Source organism: Amia ocellicauda, chromosome 23 (assembly GCF_036373705.1).
Source record: "Amia ocellicauda isolate fAmiCal2 chromosome 23, fAmiCal2.hap1, whole genome shotgun sequence".
Classification (NCBI taxonomy): Eukaryota; Metazoa; Chordata; class Actinopteri; order Amiiformes; family Amiidae; genus Amia; species Amia ocellicauda.
The window spans coordinates 6,695,702-6,719,178 of NC_089872.1; the positions used below are offsets into that span (position 1 = coordinate 6,695,702).

At 43.7% G+C, this 23,477-nt stretch overlaps 3 protein-coding genes across 6 annotated transcripts in view; 2 read left to right on the plus strand and 1 right to left on the minus strand.

Annotated features, from left to right (window-relative positions):
• ccdc88ab (coiled-coil domain containing 88Ab) overlaps positions 1–10,621 on the plus strand; it is an 84,262-nt gene extending 73,641 nt beyond the window's left edge. For all 3 annotated transcript variants that reach the window (XM_066696946.1, XM_066696947.1, XM_066696948.1), the window contains 4 exons: positions 2,836–3,107; positions 3,956–4,463; positions 6,435–6,540; positions 7,231–10,621. In XM_066696946.1, coding sequence (XP_066553043.1) covers positions 2,836–3,107; positions 3,956–4,463; positions 6,435–6,502 — 848 coding nt within the window. In that variant the 3' untranslated portion in view covers positions 6,503–6,540; positions 7,231–10,621. The remainder of the gene's footprint in view (positions 1–2,835; positions 3,108–3,955; positions 4,464–6,434; positions 6,541–7,230) is intronic.
• Positions 10,622–11,487: 866 nt separating this feature from the next.
• prorsd1 (prolyl-tRNA synthetase domain containing 1) lies at positions 11,488–13,233 on the minus strand. Its single transcript, XM_066696952.1, has 2 exons — positions 13,018–13,233; positions 11,488–12,559 (listed from the first exon to the last, which is right to left on the minus strand). The coding sequence occupies exons 1-2, from the start codon at positions 13,102–13,104 to the stop codon at positions 12,131–12,133; spliced, it is 516 nt and encodes a 171-aa protein (XP_066553049.1). The 5' UTR covers positions 13,105–13,233; the 3' UTR covers positions 11,488–12,130.
• A 35-nt stretch (positions 13,234–13,268) lies between these two features.
• mtif2 (mitochondrial translational initiation factor 2) lies at positions 13,269–22,896 on the plus strand. 2 transcript variants are annotated; one of them, XM_066696950.1, is made up of 14 exons: positions 13,269–13,390; positions 14,683–14,912; positions 15,307–15,421; positions 16,265–16,436; positions 16,979–17,139; positions 18,022–18,198; positions 18,396–18,535; positions 19,072–19,196; positions 19,433–19,637; positions 20,111–20,363; positions 20,637–20,777; positions 21,388–21,552; positions 22,013–22,153; positions 22,473–22,896. In XM_066696950.1, the coding sequence occupies exons 2-14, from the start codon at positions 14,697–14,699 to the stop codon at positions 22,640–22,642; spliced, it is 2,181 nt and encodes a 726-aa protein (XP_066553047.1). In that variant the 5' UTR covers positions 13,269–13,390; positions 14,683–14,696; the 3' UTR covers positions 22,643–22,896. The 2 variants fall into 2 exon arrangements, with proteins under 2 accessions (XP_066553047.1, XP_066553048.1); XM_066696951.1 differs by lacking the exon at positions 13,269–13,390 and adding an exon at positions 13,466–13,857.
• The last annotated feature ends 581 nt before the right edge of the window (positions 22,897–23,477 follow it).

Consider the following 23,477-nt stretch of genomic DNA (forward strand, 5'->3'; position numbering starts at 1 on the left):
TATTACTGTAATGTCTAACCTATGAATGAGACATGCGGTAATCTGAAACTGTTGCGATCGATTCTACACACACGTCTCTCCTCCTGGCGCTGAGACTCTGCATGTGTGCGCATGTGTGATAGAGGGGGCGTGGCTTTTGAGACTTCTCTGAAGCGAGGGCGGGCTCTATGCTTTCAAAACAAGCTGCTAACTGCTGGCGTCTCAGGATTGCATACCCTAGCTTTAAGTGTAGACTTTCATCTTTAATTTGAGTGAAATTGGGTGAACGATGTAGGAATTACACCCAAACGCACCAAGGACAAGCAGGAACTACAGACTGCTGCAGTACAGGCCTGGCAGAGCATCACCAGGGAAGAGACCCAGCATCTGGTGATGTCTATGGGTTCCAAACTTCAGGCAGTCATTGACTGCAAAGGATTTGCAACCAAGTATTGAAACTCACAATTTAATTAATTATTATGTTTATCAAAATACTTTTGAGCCCCTAAAATTTGGGGGACCACAAAAAAATTGGTGTAATTCCTACACTTTCACCCAATTTGGATGTAACTACCATCAAATTAAAGATGAAAGTCTACACTTAAAGTGCATATTGATTGTTTCCTTTCAAATTCATTGTGCTGGCGTACAGAGCCAAAATGATGACAATTTTGTCACTGTCCAACTATTTATGGACCTAACTGTATATATATTAATATGCATGTCTGTACTCTCCCAAGATATGCTGGCTGTGTGCAGAAATCTCTTGATGTCTTTTAAGGTGTTTTTGGGAGGTGTCGGGGTTGGGGGGAATGTAAGAAAACTACATTTGAGAATTGTTTTTGTGCTTCTGACATCTGTGAACTGAGCATGTTGTTTACTGGGAGAACAGAAGGATAGAGTCTAAACTAAGTACTGCTGCGATGCTTTTTAATACAAAATTAATAAATGAATTAATAAATATGTATTGTTATTATGATTATTATTGAACTGGACTTTATTTAGCCCTAGTGGACTTTTGTTTGATTCATAACACTATCGTTAACCAGGTGAATGTGCCGATTGCTTTGGTGATACAAAAATATATACGACTAGCTGTATAAACAGTACTGTTTGCTGTAATAAAAAGGTACGACCCCACCGCAAAGGGAGCAGTTAATTTCTTTTTTAATATTGACCTGAATTCTGCACAGACCTCTGCCAACTTATTTTGGGAGGGAAGTACACATGCATGCTTTATACTGTACTTTCTAGTAAGATATGATTTGGCTGTAAGATATGATTTTTGAATAGCAACTGATGAACTTCCAATGCAATGATCTCACACTGTGCACTGACATTAAGATTAAGACGTTCATGCGATACACTACGACCAGTCAGATGTATTCTCTGCGTATATCTCGGAGGTCTGTACAGGCTGCAGCTGTGCCACATGATTTTGGGGATTAAATCTCTAAAGACATTGAATGTTCAATTGCAAGATATGTTATAGTCTTACAATCAGGAGTAAAGGAGCTTTGCGGTGAAAGTGTAGTCAACCCCGTTTTCTCACTTTGTTCTCCAAGCGGCGATCTGCGTGAGGTCACTTGGTAAGATGTGAGAACCTGCACTTTCATGTCCAGACATGAGCTTAGCTTGCAAAAGCCGCATGATGCTTCCTCCACAATGTGAACCCACAAGAGAAGAATCGGGCCTCCTTTGGGGTTGATCTGGCAGCGCAGTGCGGTGACACTCAATCTAGTTTTTGAAGGTGACTGTATCACTGGAATTTCAACACAGCCTTCCACCTGTCCCCCCCGGTCTTTACAGACCCCTCAAAATGTCACCATGACAACAAACATACCCACAGAAGGGCGACGCTACTTCTGAAAAGCTACTGCCACCCCCTTCTTCCGAGCAGCAGTTTGAACATTATTGATTTCAGTTTCTCATTTATCCATTTTGTGTATCTCTGGTTGACTGTGCATATGTTTTACGCTCTTGAAGATAAGCAGGTGATGAACGTGTGAATGCCTCTGTCTAGAGAAGTATTGTAATGATGACTAACGCGGCTCAACTCCCAAGCCCCCCACCCCTCCTGCCAATTTGCTTTCTGTGGAGAGTGTGGCCCCCTTTGCTTTCATTAGTGTAAACAAATGTAATCTGCATGTTCATCCATTAAGCTCAGCAATGCAGAACGCACACATACCATAAGAGCAAGGAATGTATTTTTTGCTTAGTGTTTTAATTCATAAATGGCTCATTCAATTACGACGTCGTGTTGCTGAGTAATGTGCCGTTTCGTATCTGAGGCTCTGTCGTTATGCGAGTTCTCATCTTGAGCCCTGTTTGTGTTTACAGAAGAGACGTTAACCATCTGTCCCGCTGGCACAACTGTGACGCCCGTAAGACAACAGTGTACCCTATTGTATTGGGTCCTTTCCTTTTGTTCCTGTTGCACTGTTGATAGTGCCTGCAGGCCTTTGCAGTAGAAAGGGTCTCTTTTCAACAAGAAGTGCCTGTTTTTTCTCCCGTATTCAAGCACGGCTATCTGTTGCATTTCTCCTTTTGTAATACTGTGTTACCCATGTGCCTACTAGCCTCACGGTGTTACAGTGACTAACATGTGGCTCAGGGCTTTTTCTTGGTCTCTGCTACAGTATTACATGAGCGTTACTGATAGGAATTTGAACTACAGTGACAAACCAAACCACAGAAATGCTCAAAATCAGAAACAAATGATGTACCATACATTATATCTTGCCGATATAATGTCAAGTATCTCAGTTCTTGGAATGAGGGACTAGTGGGAGTCAGTGCAGGACTGTGTGCTGTTGAACTGACTTGATTGTGTCATGTCGTGTTCCCCTTCCCCAGCGGCTACAGTCAACGGGGGCCACAGCCGGCCACACAGTGAGAGCAGTGGCGAGTTAAGCCTCAGTCTGGACAATGAGGTGTGGTCCACCGGCAGCAGCCCTGTCCAGCAGCAAGGGACCTTTACCCCGAGACCCTCCAATCAGAGCCCCCTACTCTTCCGCAAGTCGCTGGACGTCCCTGCGCAGCACAAGAAGAAGACCGGCTCCCCGGGCAGCGAGAAGGTCTCCTTGCAACAGTTCCTGGAAGAAAGCAGCAAGGAATCCCCGGCAGAGGTACAGCAGATGGACACAGGCCTCAGCCTACTAGGACCATTGTGATTTCTGCTTCTTATGTATTTCTTAGAAGGGCAACTTTCACTTTTACAGTATACAGTAAGAGAGCAAGAAACATTTCCAAAGAATTTAAGTAAATCCAATACATTAAAAATACATTAAAAAGCATATATCCTAGTACAGGTGTGCTAAAGCACGGGCAAAATATCCCTGTTGACTGCAAATAGACATTAATGTTACAGAAGTAGTTACTGTAAAATTAAAAGTGCTAAAATGCATAATTTATCAGGAGCATATGAGTTCGATAAGAAAGCGCATACAAGCGAGAGTGGCGAGATGTCCAGGAGACTAATATCACAGGAAGGTGGAAGTTGGACCATGGATCTTAGAAAGGCAGGGTGGTAGTTGTTACAGATCAAACCAGATTATTTTAAACACAATGTCTAGAGGTATAATACAGGTGGACATTTCTCACTAATTACTTCGCAGCTGGTGTTGTGACATTGCATTTACTAGGTAGACCGAGACCACAGGCAGCAAAATTGAATTTCGATCTGGAGATCACAGTCGACAAGATTTCCTTGGAAGTTTGAACTCTTTTTAATGGCCTCACTAATTACCTCCACTTTTCTTTCAATTATGAAGTAAAGGCATGATAATGACAAAAGTCTTTTAACTGCTATAAACCACTCTAGGGCTGTAGCTGTAGAGTAATTAGAGGAGAGTGAGGCCACCTAGGAGCATTACAGCCAGTCAGCAGTGCCAGGAGTGAGAGAGGAGGCACTGTACTGTACTTGTTTGACCTGTTGGTGCATTTGTCCCCACCCTCTTTTTTTTGGTTACTGCAGTCTGGTAGCCAGGAGAACCTTCCAGTGGAGGTGGCAAGACCAGGAAGCGACTCCTGCGAACCGCCCAGGAAGGAGAAGGCAGACCGGCCCACCTCCGCCTCTTCCTCCAGCAGCCGTGGGATCATGAGATCGGCAAGCGGGAAAACTGCGGCGGACTTCTCGGACGGGCGGCCGCCTAAACCGGGGCACGCGGTGAAGCCCAGCCTGAGGAAGGCGGAGAGCACCAGGGTCAGGGGCTCAGCGCCGAGGCCTACGCTGGGGGCTCAGGGCAAAGCCACGTCCATGTCGGAGAAGCTGGACAGAGCCCAGCAGCAGGCCTCGCCCCGGCAGAAGGAGCCCGGCACGTTGTCCACCTCCACCCTCCCCCGCGCCAGCAGCGTCATCTCCACAGCTGAGGGCTCCACACGCAGGACCAGCATTCACGACTTTATGACCAAGGACAATAGGCAGCCAGTGTCTGTGGACCCCTCGCCAGCCAAGGCCGCCGCCAGCAGCCAGGCAGCACCCAGTGAGTACCAGCACCCTGCCCACCACCCCCACTTCCCTTCCCACAGCCCCCCTGCGCTCAGTCGCAAGCCGGCCAGCCCTTTCTCCCTTGACCACTCCACAGTGAAGGAGGGACAGAGCCCAAAGTCCAAGACCTCTGGGCCTACCTTCCCAGTCGAGTCCATCTTCCTCGACCCGCCAGTCAGCCAGCCTGTGTATATGGCCCCCTGTAAGAACCAGCCCTTTCTGTGTCTAAACACGTCCTTGGTTAGCAACATCAGCAGCCTGCCCTCCAGGCCCACTGAGGTGGCTTACGTATCTCCAGTGAAAGCAGGGCTGAGCAAAGTTGACACACAGCACTGTTGCCAACCTGATTCCAACCCCATTAGTGAACTGGCAAGCCCTGAACGTGAAGACAGTCCCGCTGATCTCCAGACCCCCATGCTAGTGTCTGAGGACAACCAGTCCTTGTGGTATGAATATGGCTGTGTGTAGCCCAACAAGATTATTAGATAACTGATCATTCATTTCACCGCGATGTATGCCTTTGAGTTCCTCTGCGGCCCCAGTCCGCCTGACCGAAGCTGATCGATGGACAGTGGTGAACTGCAATGCATGCACTCTGCCCATTCTCCCCAGAGGATGGCTCCTGATTTCCCTGCTCTTTTGCACTGTTGCTCTGTACTGTGAACTGTTTCGCCAGTTCAGAAGCGCAGATTCTTAAGCGAGGGCCATCGTTGGCCAGTCACTGATTTTCTGCATGAGCTTGTGCCTCTTAAACAAAGCCTCCTTACATTACAGCTGCTGCTCCTGTTAACCAAATATAGTGTCCTTCTGTGACTGAATGTGAATATGCACTGAGATTCTGTTGCTTTGTTTTGTTTTTGGTTATTATTATGCTTTCTTCGAGTTCCTTTAAAAAAAAAAAAATGCTGCTTTATAGTTATAGCCAATGATGTTTTTCAAATCTTCATGGTCAAAGACTTTGGCCTGCAGAGCCAACCAGGATCTCGCCAAGGGCTCCTGGTTTAAACCTCATGCTGGTTTTATTAGTAGAAACACCTGCCTTGCACACAGTAGATTAAATCACTATTTTATTTATTAGCTACACACAGATTAATACCCATGAAGTGAGTAAGTGGATAGGACGGGTCATTTGGACCACACAATTCCTAAAATGTTAGTGTTAACTGTTATCAGTACCAGTAGAAATGTACAGTTCACCGCAGACTGCACCCCTTGCTGTGTAATGTATTTCTTGGTGTTTCCTGGGTGTCGTGAGGATCTGGACCATGGATTGTATTATTGCAACTTTATCTGCATGTTTGATTAAGCTGCATGCCCGGACCCTCTGTTGCTTTCAAAATGTTCAGGAATGCTTCGGCCGTGTCAATCCTAAGCTTCCATTTTGATTTTTTCCGAATCAAAATGAATGTGTGTGTTCAGGTGCCAAACACTTACCCTATGTCGTGTGCTGAGACCTCTGCAGCTGTCTGCTCCTTTTGTTATTGCAATCAGGGGGGGTGGGGGGGGATGTTTACAGCTTATATTGGTGCAACTTGTTTTCATACATTTTGTGTGCAAGGTGGTTGAATTGCTTGGAAACCCATATCACCACATGTGATTCAATTTCAACTCTTGGGCTTGGTTGCTCTGTCACAGTCAAATAAATCCACAGTCTAGTTAGGCGGCAGAAGCATTTGGACCTCAAATCCAGTGACTGGGAAAAGGTTGTTTTTTTGGCACACTAAACTCCAACAAAGTCAGCACCTTGTACAGTGCCATTTAGATATAGGCACACAGAAGCTGATCACCAAGGGCATACGGATGATGTCAATGTAGAGTTTTATTTATTTTATTTGTAGTCATTCATTTATTCTGATTCCTACCGTTATCACCACATCGATTACACCATTATGTTGGCGCACTAATGCAAATCTTTCTATAACCCCTTTTTGTATTTGGAAATAATATCCAGTGCCTTTTTCTGCAGATGTGGATGGTACACAGAAAGAACGCAGAAAGTCAAAAAGCAGGACTGGGGAGCAACATAGCTCCTAAGCATAGCCACACTGCCACCGTCAATGTGGGCTACAGTGGTGAGTTTCCTGCAGAGAGCATTCACGGTGGGGTTGGGGAAGCCCCAGTTAACCAACTAACCGCATCCCATTCACCATACGACGATGCACACTATAACAAGTGTAAACGACTGTATGTGCTTGCTTCTGAATTGGCTTTGTGTTCTTCATGCGTGTATAAAAAAAAACAGAAATGCGAGATTGCTGGGCTTTTCATCTGCATGCCTGGGCAGGTCACTGTGGATTTTTATTTTATTTTTTATTATTGTGCTTTTGTGCACAAGTGTACACTATTCTTTCACATGCAATGCATCCAAGCACAGTTCTATAATTGCTCTTTCCTTTGATTTGCTAAGCTGGAAGATTGATCCTTTTATTTTTTTTATTTTTTGGTTGGTTTGGTTGGTTGGTTGGTTTTGGGAATAAAATTAGTATTTAATTGTCAATAACTTAGCTCAGTTTTCTTGCTCTGTAGCAGCGCGCAGTGTTGTGTTGTTTATACAGTATTGCATGGCTCCAGCTTGAACCCATTGCTTTTTTTCACTCCTTGTCTTTCAGTGCATGCCTGTGGTTGTTGCTGGTGTTGTCTGGTTTGTAGCTAGTCGTCCATCTGTGTTTTGTCTGTGTCGCTGTTTTCCTATTTCTAACTATCTCCTTCTATGCCTTTTTTTTTCCTCCTCTCGGCTCTTCTGTCTGCCACCTCCTGCTCAGAGAGAAAAGTGACCTTCAAGCTGTCATTTTGAAGCCTTTAATTCTGGTCTGCTGCGATGGTCTTCACCGAGACATTAAACGTGTAAATCCTTGTCTTAAAGAGAAAAGTGACAAAAGAAAGAGACCTTCTGAAACCCTTTTTCAGTAGAAAATGCTAGCCATCCTACCTTTCCTTGAATCAAGGAGCAATGTAGGACTCCCTCCAAGAATGACATAGTGATGATTTTTTTTTTTTTTTTTCTAACAAAAGAACATTCAAATTTTTATGGCAATTTGCACTGCTCTCTGGATTTGACAGACTTGCGAATATGCACCCGAAATGGACCTATTCCCTGTGCCAAGATTCACTTCTGGGAAGGAGAACAAGCTTTTCACAGACTCTGAAGATTCAACCACGTCTTCTGTGTATAGCTTTTAACTAGCCAGACTCTTTTACCAGTTTAGTGGCCTCTTTGTAAATGGGAAGCATGTACAACATATACGCTTTTTTTCCTTCTACTTCAAGGCACTGCTAAACCCTGCATTTAAAGACCTGCACAGACTTTATAGTGTGTGGACACCCACGGTGGTGACCACATTCTGCATGAAGCAATCAACATACCCCCAACCTCCCCCCACAAAAAGATATTGCTGCAAGTTAATTTGTTTTTGTTTTTCTTTTTTTTGTAAAACATACCAAAAGAAGACTATGAGAAAAGACTTTGTGAATTGCTTTCCTGTTATCTGGAGTATTACTGCAAAAGGTCGTATGTATGTATGTATGTATGTATGTATGCAACAATGTATGATTTTGCTTTGCTTTCCGGAAAGTGTAAGAGTTGGCTTCCCGAAGCACCGGCTCTGTTCCTCCGTTCGAAACATCATCATACTGCAAGTAACTGTGATTATGTATAGAGCATTACCTTTTCCACCTTTTCTTTTACATAAAGGCATTTGATGTGGGCAACTCTGAGGTTTCTGAAGATTTTGTCTCATCATCTCATCCAGATCACGGGGAGTTTTTATTTTATTATTTTGTGTGCCACCCACTCCAGAAAGTTGCCTGCGTTCGTAAAACAATTACGAGAAACTCTTGCTGTCGAGCGCTGACGCCAGCAGTTAATGTAACTTCAGGCAGACAGACACTCATCCAAAGGGCAGACAATAAACAAAAACAGTTTTGTGATATCGAGTGACGGTGTGAAAAGCAGTCGGCGTTGTGGTTTCTGTTGGTGCCCCTTGTACAGTAGGCTTACAGTAGCAGAGAACGGTCTGTTTTCAGACTCCAAACAAACTCTTCCTTCTACAGATAATCTGATTTCTGACCTGCCCCCGATATCATCGAGACATAATTATCCATCTCTCAGCCAAAACCATTTAACTCACTGTGCTTTAATCTTTTAGTAGGGATAATAATCTCCCACTGATACACTTTACAGACCACATAACCTGCTGAGCTGATATGGGAATGACAGCCTGTATTTACTTAAGCCTCCTCCCTCAAGGATTCCAGTGGGTCCAATGTGAATTCACTCCCATCAGCTGTGCCAACTGAATATGCAATCATTTATCGTCCAGGGTCCAGTGTTTGTTAATGGTTGCTTACTTCAGTTAGGCAGATCTCACAGTTCAGTACTTCAGTGAGAGATCAGTTGGCAATGGTTTGTCACCATGGCTTCCCATATTCATACCTTGAGTATGCAGATTAAGTTGTTTCCGGAATAATAAGAGAAAGTGATTTGCTCTGACAGAGTAAATATAGTATTTTGAATTCATGTAATACAGAACTGTTTTTGATCTTGTTTATACTGCAGACGCCATTTTGATTTGAAAAGTTTTTATTTTAATGACTGAATTCTCTGAGAGAATAAATCCTTGAATGGATTTGATTCATTATGTAATTTTGGGGGAAATGGAACAAATCAATGCTGATCGACATGTTTTGCACTATGTCTTGAGTTTTGCCTGGTTAGCTGACCTGGTGTTTTTTGGATGTGAATCATCTGTTGCCATTCAAGATGGATGCTGACAATTGGTAACCCTTTGTTTGGAATTCTTTAATGATCTAACAGTCCATGGCTAAGTCAGGAGTCTGAAGTCCAAAAACTGTTTTAATAGTTAAATAGAAAACATCACAGTCAAGGCCTTCCCTCCTCTTTCAGACCACAGTTAATTTGAAGCCATCAATGAGCCAAACCAAATGGCAGCCAGTGCACATAAAAGAGGCTCTTTGCCATAACTCTGAACCATCTAGGGATACATTCTGGGTATTTTATTTCCCTGTGCATCAGCTCTGCGTGTTTGTGTCATTAAGGGGTAATAAGGCTAGGCCAAGACGCACATCATCGCTTACATGTTGTTTCCTAGTCAAATTCCATAATCCAGTTTGCTACCATCTGTGGCCCCAGGGTCAAACAATCATTTCTACTGTTTGGCAGGTATGCAAATAAGTCGCAATACAGATCTCTCAATGGGTATGATCCTGAAGTCGTGAAGAAAAGGCTGGTCTATGAAGGCCTGATAAGATCGGACATTTTATTTATTTTTCTCAGTAGGTTGGGTATGAAAATGTGAGTTTAGTCCTTCTCTGTTTCCTCTTTAAGCATTGTTCCTTGAGGCACTTGGAGAGAGACTGATTTGCACAAATGTTTAAAAGCTTTAATAAAGGGGGGGATAATGGCTTCATGAAACAGCCATATTGGAGACCAGCAAATGAGATGTTCTTATTTTTAAACCTTTATCATCAATCAAGATTCCTGGGATGTTAACAAGTCAAGCACAAAACCCAGCCAATGGAATTACCAGCAGGACTGAACTGGAAAGCAAAACGAGCATCTCTTGGTGTATGACGGACACCGTGAGAGGCAGTCTGGTGTTGCCGGATGATTCTTGGCAAAGCAATGGATTTTTCAATGAATGATTATCCCAAAGAAGGTTTGTATATCTGCCAATCCAAAGCAGCAGGGCAAAACCAACTTCAACTGAGGGTGCCCAGCTCCAGTCCTCTAGTTTCCACCTTATTTAATCATTTTTTAAGCTGCCGGTGATATAAAGTCAGATTCGAATTTAGATGTGAACTTGTTACACATGCTGTACAGTAAAACTATGCTTGTGCTGTAAACCAGTGGTTCCCAAATGCAAATACTCAGATCTCCTGTCACCCCAGGTAAGCATGTAGAGAAAATCAAGTGCGATGTCTTGACCGATTGTCAATGCTGTCCTGCAACTACTGCCATAAATGTTATTGTATTATATTAGCCATATTATAATTTTGATTCCGATTATTTTCTTTTTAACTTGGGGGGGCGGGGTCATACTATTCCTGTTTAGAGAAAAATCAACACAATTGTTAAAGGGTATTTTGTGTTTCCTTTTTTTCTCAAGTAATGAAAAAATAAACTTGTTAAAGGTGGTCTTCTGTTACACTAATAATGTCAAAACCTCATCTCATAGAAAATGGGACAGTAAAATGACTTTGCCTTGCAATCCACCGGAATCTGGGTATAGTGGAGCGTTCTTTGTTGTTTTTTTAACAATCTCAACAATCCTTCTTTTTCTCTCTAAAATCAGTATTGAGGTGTGACACATAGGTTTAACTTGTATCTTGGTAGCAAATGGTTGGGTAGCTTTAAAAAAAACACTGAACTTTTGTTGTTCTTCTGGCAGCTGTTGCTCAGTCTTGACATTAAGTGACAGCTGGAGACCCACTACCTAACATGTGCATTCATTTGACCAAGCTCACAGTGGAGCCAGTAGGATAATAACATAAGGAAACAGTTTGCCCTGGCTTCAGGAGAGACTAGTCATCCACAAATATGAAGTGATCCAGGCAGTTTTCAGACAAAACACTCTTTTAATAAACAGGCCTTGATCATAATTGATATTTTTTCAGTTTTTTGTTTCTTTTAAGGACGTGATTGAGATGACCCTAGCCTTTGATCTTTGGCAGCTGCCATCTGGTGCTGGTGAAGCCTGTGATTTTCAATTCCCTTAAGAACAGACAGACATTCTTTTACACATTATAGGAAAGTCCAAACCAATGCTGTAGTTCTACACAGTGCACTGGTCCGGGTATTACTCCTAGACGCCATACACAATTCTGTTTGTCTCCTCTGTAAAATATGCATTGTAAGACTGCATTTTCAATGTTCTCAATAGGCAATGTGCGGTTGATGGTTCTTGTTTTCAATTCAGTTTATTTTAAGAGCCAAGAGGGGTTTTGCAGTATCTGTGACATACGATTGTTTTTTGTCGAGGAATTCCAATAAATACCACCAATCAGGATGTTGACTGTTTTATTTTGTTCTTGGTAATGGACACAAGGATTAAACTACCCTTTTCACTGTCATAATATCACAACCTTTTGATGTTTCATTTTAATTGTTCCCATATCCATTAAGGTTAGAATATACCTAGAAAATATACTTATGTCATTTTTGAAATCTGTATTAATTTAACATCCAGCTGTGTGGAACTTGGAAGAAACTTGGAAATTATCCTTGGCTTCACTCAAACTTTTAATATGTAGACCCTCTCTTTCTAGGATGTGGTTAAACTTCCTTTTCCTATTCCTTTTCACATTCACGTGTGTTTTGGTTTAAACTAGTTTCCCAAGTTCTCCAGACAAACTGAACTTCCCAGCAGAATTGGGCTCTGAAAAGAGCTCTATATGTGTGTGTATAAATGTTATTGCAAGGAAGTGTAATGGAGAAGTACAATTGTCATGCACTACTTGCAAATCCACTTCTCTTTTTATTTTATACTTTGACAAGCCTATTCAAGAGCCAGTTTTGCTGGGAAAGTGAGTTTGAACAGAACAACCTAAAAAAACCTAAATCCTGGAGAGAACATTTAATAAGCTACAAACAAAAGACCATGGAAACAGACCCATTAAGGTATCTCAGTTTCCCATCAGTGCACTTTACTCAAAGCTTTGAAGAATAGGTTCATGCCCGGTCTCCTTTAAAAATCTCAGAAAGTCTTCCGGCTTTAGCCCCATGGAGGCTGTGTTAGTCATGGGGTGAAAGTACACCCTCTCATGGCCTCCATCGACCAGGTCGCTGTCCAGGACGAATTTGACCGCCTGTTCTTTGTCGCAGAAGAGCGCCAGAGGGGTGGCGCAGCCCTGGCCAACCTTGAGCTTCTCCAACATGGTGGCTTCGTCGGCAAAGCGCAGGTTCCCACTGCCCACGCCCAGTTTCTTGGCCAGGTCGTTGAGGTTGATGGGCCGGTCGTGGCGGGCCGTCACCAGCCACAGGCCCTTCTTCTTCTTGTCCTTGAGGAAGAGGTTCTTGCTGACGGCTCCGCTCAGGTGCTGCACATGGGCCATCATTTCCTCCACGGTGAAGACCTTCGAGAAAGGGAGGGTTGGACATCACTTGCATGCTAAAGAGCTTGACTGTTTCAAGGTTCAGGACTTATTGTAAAGATATAGAAAGGTACACTAAAACATCTGATATTTTTAGAAGTGTTGAAAATTCAATTAGCCAAAGTATAAACAGGGTGGAGACTTAATCAGTACTTATATGGACCATTTTATTGAGTATTGCGCCCTCCGCTGTTGAACAGGAGGAACTCAATCCAACCATGATGACACGTTTATATATCACAATGCACTGCCAGCTGCTGGGGACTTTTATGAACTACTTTTCTTTTTTAAATATCGTGTTTTTTTATTATTATTTGTATATAATCCCTGGCTCTCCTTTCAAGCTGCATACCCCAAAGACCATCCCCAGCTAAGTGAATTTGCACAAACTACCTTCAGGTACAGAAGAGCGCTTTGTGAATTGAATAAGAAACAAGTACCTCCGGGTGCTCCACGCACAACGTGTCGATATTCAGGTTTTTAAGGTACCCTTCCAATTCGTTTCGCAGCTCGGAAGACCCCATCATACAACTTTCTGTAAAATAATTCAATTAAAACTGGGAATGATAGAAAAGTGTGTCTTTCCTGATTCCTGGACGCAACTGGGATCCACGCACGCCTCCTACTGTAACTGGAGACAAGTTTGAACTCGACTGCGCAGGCGCACATCAGACAACTATGTACAGTAGTTGCATCTATCAGAACAACGGTCGCGTTTGTGCAGCGCAGATTTCCGCCAAAAGGATGTGTGGGATTGTGCAGACCTGGGGTAACCTGCGCTACAAGGACAATTACATGATATCGTATTGCATGGTATTGGATACATTTAATTCCCTTGAGAAGTGTTCGAATATGTGTCAAAACTATACGAAATAAATCAATTATTGTCACTTAATAATAATAATAATAATAATAATATAATAGTAGTATACTATTTTATCTGCTTCACGGCTTTGTCCAAACGAACTAAGAACTGTACTTGTTTTATTATCTGTTAATTGATATATTTGATTTAATATAGTAACACAACATTAAAGCGATTTCGTTGCTCCGGTTTGGTTTCCTCACGGATGAACAGGGGCGAACTCCAGCCGCTGTCACTGCGCTCCAGAGCAATGCATTGTGGGTAGACTGTCATGGCGGCGCCCATATTGAGGCGAGAATGACTCTTGGACCGGCGATTTAGTGAGATTGATAATGGAAACACTCTTTTACACGCACGCACTTAAATACTACACCATGAAAACAGAGTTGCATATGGCAAACTGATGGAATTAGAGGTGAGATGTGTTGATTGAAATAATTTACCACAAAGAAAGTCAGTAGCATCCCTTTCACATTAGTGACATCTTATCATGTAGTTAATAAAATATAGATCCTAGTTAGCTACACGGGCGATACAATTAGATTTGACATTGTATCGATATATGTTTCATGTTAGTTGATAAATCTGATCCCCAGTTTTATGGTCCTTAGAAGGTACGTTGCTACTGTTATATCAGTCTTTTGCACAAATTTAATTTATACATTTGTGCAAAATATATTGATTATGTATGTGTGTATGTGTATGTTTTAATTTAAATCTAACAATTAGAATGTTAGTCGTTTAATAATGTCAAAGTGTAGGACACTTTTGTGATTTAGAGTGACCTTGCTCTTATGTACGTTTTCAGTTACAGCAGTGAATATGGTGATGCATATACATAGCTGATCCTATTTGTGATTCAAGTTTAATTGCTCATTGCTAGGTAAGGGGTTCAGTAAAGTATGATTTCTTCTTTCAGAATAATAAGTCATCATTTAAAAATATTTTGCCCCCCCAATAAGACAGTACAACACTTTCCTCAACCCTTCTCTTTAGAGGAATAATTTGACAAAAAGGAAACAAAAATAGAAGGACGTGGGGGGGTCTGGGTCTAAAATAACTGATGAATGAACCCAGTTTCCATTATGTCAGTCTTGTATGCTTTGTAAATGCTTCATAAAATTACTGTTGATATTTTGTAAATGAGGGCCCAAGCTTCGCCACAAAACAAACAACAGTATAGTCCTCTTGTACTACTCCATGTGGGAGTAACGTGCCGGTTGTATTTTTCTTTCTGAAGTCTGCCCAAGGACCATGAGCTCGACCATCATCTCCAGGCTGGAGGCAGTGCTGCGCTCAGGCCGTGCGTTCAAACAGCTGAGTGCTCTGTGCCGGGCGGAGGAGGGCAGGGTACACTGGAGAGCCGTCCCATCATGCCTCCATCACATCGGACGCCCCATCTCCTCCGCAGCGTGGGGCACTGCAATCCCACACCCCTCTCGCGACCTTCGGCTCCTGTCCACAAAGCATGTAGGTGTCAGTCAGCATTACGTACAAGTTTTAAGATCTACTGAGCAGTCTTTCATGTATAAAATCCCCGCAATATTCACAGTCCTTTGTTTCCTTTTTCATATTAAGATCCTGTGTGTTGGTTGATTTGTATCAGTGCATTTCAATAATTATTCATTACAAGTGGGTAGAGTTCCAATCCTTTCATGGATGTTTGAGAAGTAATAAACCTGCATTCCTCCTTTTCTCCTTCACAGTTGAGATTGACTAACAACATGTATAGAAATATATAGTGTAGGGGAGAGGATGTGTATCCCATGCAAGGCTGCACCATGGTGGTCCATATTCATTTGAATTGAATTATTTTGAACTGAAAAACATCAATTTTTATAGTTGTATTTGTATTTTGTTTTAGGGCAAGGGCTCTGGGAAGATTTCAAAACCGAAAGCAAAGCAAGAAAAGCAAGAAGTGGAAATTAAGCAGTATATGACTGTGTCTGAGCTCGCTCAGGCCATGAACAGAGATATCGGTAGGTTTATAATTGGTTTATAATTTAATCATCATTATTATTATTTGGCTGACGCCTTTATTCAGTGCATATTGCAGGTAGAGTTGTGCCGGTGTATCGATTATTCCATTGAAGAATGTATTGTAAGTGTTACAAACATGTCTTTCAGTAATATTGTGTTGGAGGTTCCTGCCAGAAATACCACCATATTGACTTTGTGCTGCTTTAACGATGATCGCCTCGGAGCTGCAATATTTTGCTCTTTGTTTTAAAACAATTCTTCAATGGAGCCTAATACCTGATCACATGATCCAGGCATTGGAGCCCAAAAAAGTACCCTATCCTATTCAAACAATACTAAATTAAAAAAACTAAACTAAAACAGCCTACAATGATAAAAATAAGATGTATATAAAAGGGGGTAAATTCACAGATGTATTTTCCTGTTTGATAGGCTAGTTGATAGGACAGAAAAAAAAAATGTGTGCCTTTGTTAGGTTGTTTCTCCTTGAAAATATGCATGTACTGTACCGTGGGTCTTTGAACAATGATTTCATTCTTATTGCTCTAGTTGGGTGCACAGTTTTGGGAATTAAATGAGAAGCAGATGGTGGGGTGGGGGGGTCTTGCCCAGGACTGTAATACAATTCAGTGTCATGGGATAAACGCACATTGTCTGAGCTGTATGCAGGGTGCTGCATGCTTTCATAATCAGAGCCAGGAGTACTGACCCCCAATAAGGTCAGTGTAAAGCTGATGGAATGATGTGAGAGTGTTTTATGCTGAACCAGGTACTGAAATGCTACCCCAGGCCCCTTTCCAGTCATGGGCCTGATGCCATGATTTGCTATTCCGCCTTCCCAGACCATGTCTTTGAAGCTCTGCTCAACACTGCCCTGGACATTGACTCCCTGGAGCCAGACTCTGTCCTGGCGGAGGAGTGGATTAAAGTAGCAGTGACGCGGTCAGGAATGAAATTCAAGTGGGCGAAGCTGACCAAGGACAAAGTGAAGGAGAACAAAGATGCTATGAAGAGGTGCGCTCTTTTTATTCCTTTGCTCAGTTGATTTTGTTTGAAGTCCTTTCTGCCTAACCGTGCGTTAACGTGCGCCTAACCCAAGACCCATGAGCCATGAGTCGGTGTCTGAGCTCCTGTTGGTTGTCTGAAGCGCAGGCCAAAATAACCCCCGTGTCATCTTGTGTTGAAAATGTTGTACAAAGATACAGGCCACGAAACGGTCAGAATCGGACCAACAAAACCGTGTACAAGTGGGTTTTGCTGAATTGGATGTGCTGCTGTTGGTTTGGTTACGTGTTCTGTCTGGTTGGATATTGTGCTTTTCTTCTTTAATTCTATAATTTTTGCATCGAGACTGAAAGGCCTTCCTGAGCCCACAGTCCACACCAATCACCAATCAGGTGTTATTCTGCAGGTCTTTAGACATTATGTTCCTTGTCACCTATTAGCAAGACCAGCAAGTTCCATAAAACCAAGCCCTGTAGTGCCCTGTTTTGCATGCTATTGCACTGTATGGTGAAATGTGATGCAGCAAGCCGTTGATGTGTCTGTGTTGCCAGGCCCCCAGGAGACCCTGCGGTGCTGGTGTCTCGACCCCCGCTGGTCACCATCATGGGCCACGTGGACCATGGCAAGACCACCCTGCTCGACAGCCTGCGGAAGAGCCAGGTGGCGGCCGGGGAGGCAGGGGGCATCACCCAGCACATTGGGGCTTTCATGGGTGAGTGGGGCTGGGGGCACTTTTGACTGTTGCATAATCTTAAGCTTTGTCACTTAAATACTGATATAGATCACTCTTTCTTTCTATTCTTATCCATTTGTTAATGATGTAGTGGCTAATTCCAGCACAAGATCTGTTGATGGCAGTGTGTGGAATAGCAGTCTAGATAAGGCAGACAGAGAGTTAAGGGGCCTTAACTGAAAAAGCAAGATCCCCCTTAGATCTAGTTTTCGACTCTGAAACAGTCAAGAGATCTATATTTGCTGATTTTAGATCTCTATTTGGAGAGTAAGGGGTTAAAAGTTCTAAAATATGATCCGGGGCATCCATGTCTTGCTTTAAAAGTAATTAATAAAATCTTAAAATTGATACGATAAGTAATGGGCAACCAGTGCAGTGAGGCCAAGATTGGGGTTATGTGACATCTTTTGCCTGATTTTAAAAGTCTAGCCACTGAATTTTGAACTAATTGCAGACTGGATGTGTTATGCTTGCTCAAACAGGGAAAAAGAGAGTTACAGTAATCCAATTGAGAGGAAATAAAAGCATGAATGACCTTCTCAGCGTCGGCATTAATTGGAATTTCCTAATTTTAGCAATGTTTCTCAGCTGGTAATAACAAGATTGTATAAGCTTTTTACTATGTAGCTCAAACTTCAGGGATGATTCAAAAATAACCCCAAGGTTCCTGGATGCTAGTGTGACATTGGAGATGAGGGGGCTAAGTTTGTACGGATACGCTTCGTTTCTTTGTCTGTCTTATCTGTCTTGTTTAGTTGTAAGAAGTTATGCACCATCCAGACAATAGCATCGTGTTTTGCTTTTCAGGAGGGAAAAGATTCCCACTCTCCCATTGTTATCTCCTGTTCTTTTCCCCCACAGTCCAGCTGCCCTCCGGAGAGAAGATCACATTCCTGGACACCCCAGGACATGCCGCCTTCTCCGCCATGAGGGCCCGGGGTGCCCTGGTCACCGATATCGTGGTGCTGGTGGTTGCGGCGGACGACGGGGTGATGAAACAGACGGTGGAGTCTATCCAGCATGCCAAGAACGCCAAAGGTGCAGCCAGGAACCGACCGTGGCCCTCTGTCCATATCGTAACCTGAGGCCCTGCGTTCAATTTGAAATGTTGTTTAACTACACATTTGTTAAACTAGTTCAATGGAATTTGTCTGATCTGAGTATTGAAGGGAATTGACCACGAACATAACCACACTGCGTCTCTGTGTCTGTCTCTCCGTCTCTCCGTGGCGCAGTGCCCATCATCGTGGCTGTGAATAAGTGTGACAAGCACAAATCAGACCCTGAGCGGGTGAAGCGGGAGCTGCTATCCCATGATGTGGTGTGTGAGGAGTTCGGGGGCGACGTGCAGGCCGTCCACATATCTGCGCTCAAGGTCAGTCTCTCCCCCTGCCCGGCCTGGGACCCAGTCCTTCATCCTGCATTTAGACGTTCTCCTGCTAATGATCCCCCACAATCCCCTATCTGTTCTCCACACCTCATAAAGAGCCCACAGTATGAACTTGTGCCATAACCTGCAGCCTGGAGACAATAATACAGGCAGCGATTTTATCATTTTAATCTTCCTAACAGAGGACAAACCAGAAAGAAGATCCCGAACACCCAATGCATGAAATAGTAGAATTTAACTCATGGCTCTTCTACTATGAATTCATTAATTCTGCTCCTGTATAGATTTTGCCCTCTGGAATTCCCAGTTCAATCTTTTCATCAAAACAACACCACTACCAGGAGACAATAGAAGCTACCAAGACATTGAACTCAAGGGTCTTGAGACCCCCCCCAATCCTCCTCCTTTACCCACTTGGATTACTGAATCCAATTCATCCCTTGAACCCAGATGCTCCAATGTGTTGATGTTTCAACCTGCTTCTACTCACCATTCTCTCTCTCTTCCTCTCTCTCTTCCAGGGAGATAACCTGCTTGCTCTGGCCGAGGCCACAGTGGCACTGGCTGAGTTTCTGGAGCTGAAGGCCGACCCTACCGGGCTGGTGGAGGGCACCATTATCGAGAGCCGCACTGACAAGGGCAAAGGGTGGGTCACCACTGACTGCAACACAGCCTTAATCAGTGCTAACCAGAAACATGCAACGAATAACTGCTTTAAAATCACAAGACATTAACAGTGTCCTGGCATTTTTTGTCTGAAAATTCACCTTTACCAACTTTGTGTGGTGAGGCTTGGTGACCAATGAAACCGATACAAACAGGGGTCAAACAGAACCAATGTAAACCAGCAGAGTCACTGCAGCTCCCGCCTCTCCCCCACAGCCCAGTCACCACAGCGATCGTCCAGCGCGGCACTCTGAGGAGAGGCTGCACGCTGGTGGCAGGGAAGTCTTGGGCCAAAGTGCGCTTCCTGTTCGACGAGAACGGCCGCGCGGTCAACGAGGCAGGCCCCAGTGCCGCCGTGGAGGTTGTGGGCTGGAAGGAGCTGCCGTCGGCCGGGGACGAGATCCTGGAGGTGGAGTCTGAGGTGAGAGAGTAGAGCCAGGTGCCAGTACACCTCAAAGTCACATCCTCCCCCTTGGCTGCTTTCAAACTCATCTTCCGTTACGTGTTCTGGGTGGTGTCCCACCTGTTTTTGGCCACTCATTCCATCACAAGCTTAGACTTCTCACGTACAATTTTTCCAGGGAGAAAATGCCCCTGGGGTTGCCCTACCTTGTGTGAATGGTGTTCTAGGAGCAGACCCCTGGGGTAAAACTCACCGGTGCTCTTGATGTAGTGGTCATTCTACCAGAGCATACGTCTTCTCATAGAACCAGTCACCACTCTTGCCAGTGGGTTTTCTGGTTTGCTTTTGAGTTTATCCTGGTATCTGACAATTGTCATTTCCACTGTGTTCTATTCATGTCATAACCCCAAGAGATTTTTAAATCTTAATCTGGGGCTCCTGTACTGTATAGCTGCTCGACTGTACGACTGTTCCTTCCCCTTTTCCCACAGCAACGAGCCCGTGAGGTGGTGGAGTGGCGGCAGTACATGGAGGAGCAGGAGAAGCAGAAGCAGGACATGCATGTGATCGAGACCAAGCAAAGGGAGCACCTGGAGAGCTACAAGAAGGACCGCGAGAGCTTGAGTCACCTGACCTGGAGGCAGAGGAAGGCGGCCATATACAGGGCCAACAAGCATCGCATGGCGTTCAGGCCCAGCGAGAAGACTGAGGACCAGGAGCTCTCCCTGCCCCTCATCATCAAAGGTGGGCACTTGCAGGGAGGAGGGATTGATTTGGCACATTCAACCCAACACTTGAGACTTACAGGTTGTCATCCTTAAATCATCAGTTTATGTTTTATTTCATTCTGATGAGTTAAGCCCCCTGAAGTAATTGCCTATTCTGATTCATTCGTAGTAATATGTGTTTTCAATCAAATTTTAGGGGATGCGGGGCTGCCCCAGTGGGCATTGTGTCGCCCTCTGAGGAAGAGAGGAGACTAGCTGTGAACATATGAGTTGTTGTGGTTGTTATCAGGTGACGTGGACGGCTCGGTGGAGGCCATCCTGAATATCTTGGACAGCTACGACGCGGACGAGCAGTGCCGGTTGGACCTCATCCATTTCGGGGTGGGAGATATCTCTGAGAATGACATCAGCCTGGCGGAGACCTTCTCAGGTAGGCTCTGCTGCGGTCGCCCTGCTGCGGTCGCCCTGCTGCGGTCGCCCCGCTGGAACGCTTGTCACCTGCACAAGCCTGGTTAAAGGGAGGCCCCAAAATCTGCTTTTCTGGGGCGGCCCTGGGCTCCAGTCCCGGCCTTCTTTCCTCAACAATTAACTAGTGATTCCCATGAATGCTCAGGGACTAGTGGACCTGGGTCCATAGATCATGCAGGATCTGGCACTGCAGAACATCTATAATAGTAGCATTTTCCCAGCATGCTACACTTGCCATTAAAAAAAAAGTTAAAAGAGCATGCATTTTGTGGAGGTTTTATGAATAGCACCCTTTGTTTATTGGATACACTTGGGCAATTAAACAAATATGATAAAGAAACTACAAATTGAATTTAGTGAACTTAACCCCACTATTTCCTGTTTTCACTGACACAGTGACAGTATGAGCCTTAGAATAGACTAGTTTCAGTTAGGACATGTTACTGAATCATTCTCTGATTTTAAACAAATTATAATAATTTACAGTATGAGTAAATGTTGTCTTTGACTGCTGACTTTTTTTTTTAAATAGTAGTAGTGTGATTTCTGTGCCTTGCCTCCCTGTACGTCAGGAACCATCTATGGGTTCAACGTCACGGCCAACAAATCCATCCAGCAGATTGCAGCTAAGAAAGGCATACAGCTCAAACTGCACAAAGTCATCTATAAGCTCATCGACGACCTGAAAGAGGAACTGAGCAGCAAACTGCCCGGGACGGTTGAGGAGAGTGTGATCGGTACGCAAGCAGTCCTGCTCTCACTGACCCGATCGCTGTGCTTGCTCTGAAGAATATACAGGAAGCTGTGTTGTGTTTTTATTAGATGTCTACCAATCTAATACCTAAGCCACAATAAACCACTGAACGCAAATGCATAGTTCATTAAACAAGACACAGACGGTGGTGTTCAAGGTTCATGAGGCTTAGGATATTAATGTGTTTGATAGCAGACTTGGCAGATGCTGTAAGAATTGTTTGATTGAGTGATTTTGATTGATAAGGGGAATTTGTCAAGCATGAACAAAATTTTAAGGGCTCTTATGAAATCCAGAATGCACTGTTGGATAGCACTGCAATTCAGTCAATAGTTTCACCCTTGTAGGGGAAGGAAGACAAGATTCCTACATAGCACTGCAGTATTAGTTTGCTGAATGTATATAAACCCCTCTCTCTGTCATACCTTTTTTAATTGGGGCAGGGGAGGCCACAGTGCTGGCGATGTTCGACGTAACCGTGGACAAGAAGAAAGTGCACGTGGCCGGTTGCCGAGTCCAGAAGGGCCTGCTGGACAGGAAGATGAAGTTTAGACTCATTCGCGGCAGAGATGTCCTCTGGGAAGGTACAGTAATGAAGCCCATTTAATTTACTGTCCAGTGTCGAGTGAAATCATTGAGACTTGATTAGAGCACAGGCTGTTCTGAATAGAATATGTCCCAGCGAATAAATTCGAGTGAGGACAACTCTTCTGTGAACAACAGCGCTTATGTGGACATTGTTTTCCCTGATTCTAGGTGTAAAGGGGGCTTATTTTCCATTTTCTTCAACTTATTTCAATAAAAAACTTACAAATCATCTACAGATAATTGAAACATACAATTTATGAACATCTGTTCTGTTCCCCTGGGCTTCCTGTGTGACCCTCTTCCTGTCCCCTGCAGGTTCTCTGACTAAACTGAAGCACCACAAGGATGATGTGCAGTCGGTCAAGACTGGGATGGAGTGTGGTCTTTCTCTGGACCAGGACATAGACTTCAGGCCCGGGGATGAGATTGTGTGCTACAAAGACCTGCAGAAGGAGCAGACCATAGCTTGGGATCCGGGGTTTTAGGCCTGAAGTCTACAAAAGCACTGCAAACGTGTTTAATGAATTAGATATACATGGAATTTTTCAATTTTATTCCAGGAAGGCGGAAGGTGGGAGGGGTGGGTGCTTAGATATCATGGACTCTCTTGGTTCGAATGTATTTAAAAGAATTGTAAGAATCACTCATGAATATGCATCCCCCCCCCCTCCTATGTACATTCAAAATTAAATGTAAATATTGTCTCATCCCGTCTTCTAATTAAAACTGCCAGAAACTACACTGAAATCGTACTCTACTCGTCACTAAAACATTGCTTTGGGTAACAACTAAAACGAGGGATCAGGATCAATTCTCAATGCTTGAATATTGAAAGAGATGGCAGGTTTGCTACAGAACATGTGTGACCAGGAGCTCCCAGAATGCAGTGCAGTTCTCCGGGTGCTGTCAGGGTTTTTCGACATGTTGACCCACTTGGGCACCTATTGGCTTTCAGCTACGATCCTTGACAGCTGCCTCAGTCGAACTTTTAGCATCACACTGTTGCAGTCCTTAATGAATTGAAACAGACCAATTAGCAAAAGCAAAAACAAGATTAATTTAAAACTGGATCTTCATTATAACCAAGTTGTACACTAGATTTATTCAAAGCAACTTACACTGATTTGTTTGTGTTTGTGGCAGTTGTGCTCCAGACAGTAGTATACATCCATGCTTTTCTCCCAAGACATGAAACGGCTTTAGCACCTGGCTGTACACACAGAGACATTTTGTGCAGATTACCAAATTGGAATTAAATGTAAAGCCTTTGTATGCAGGTAGGACTTTGTCATTTTGGCCCCAAAACAATTTCTGACAGCA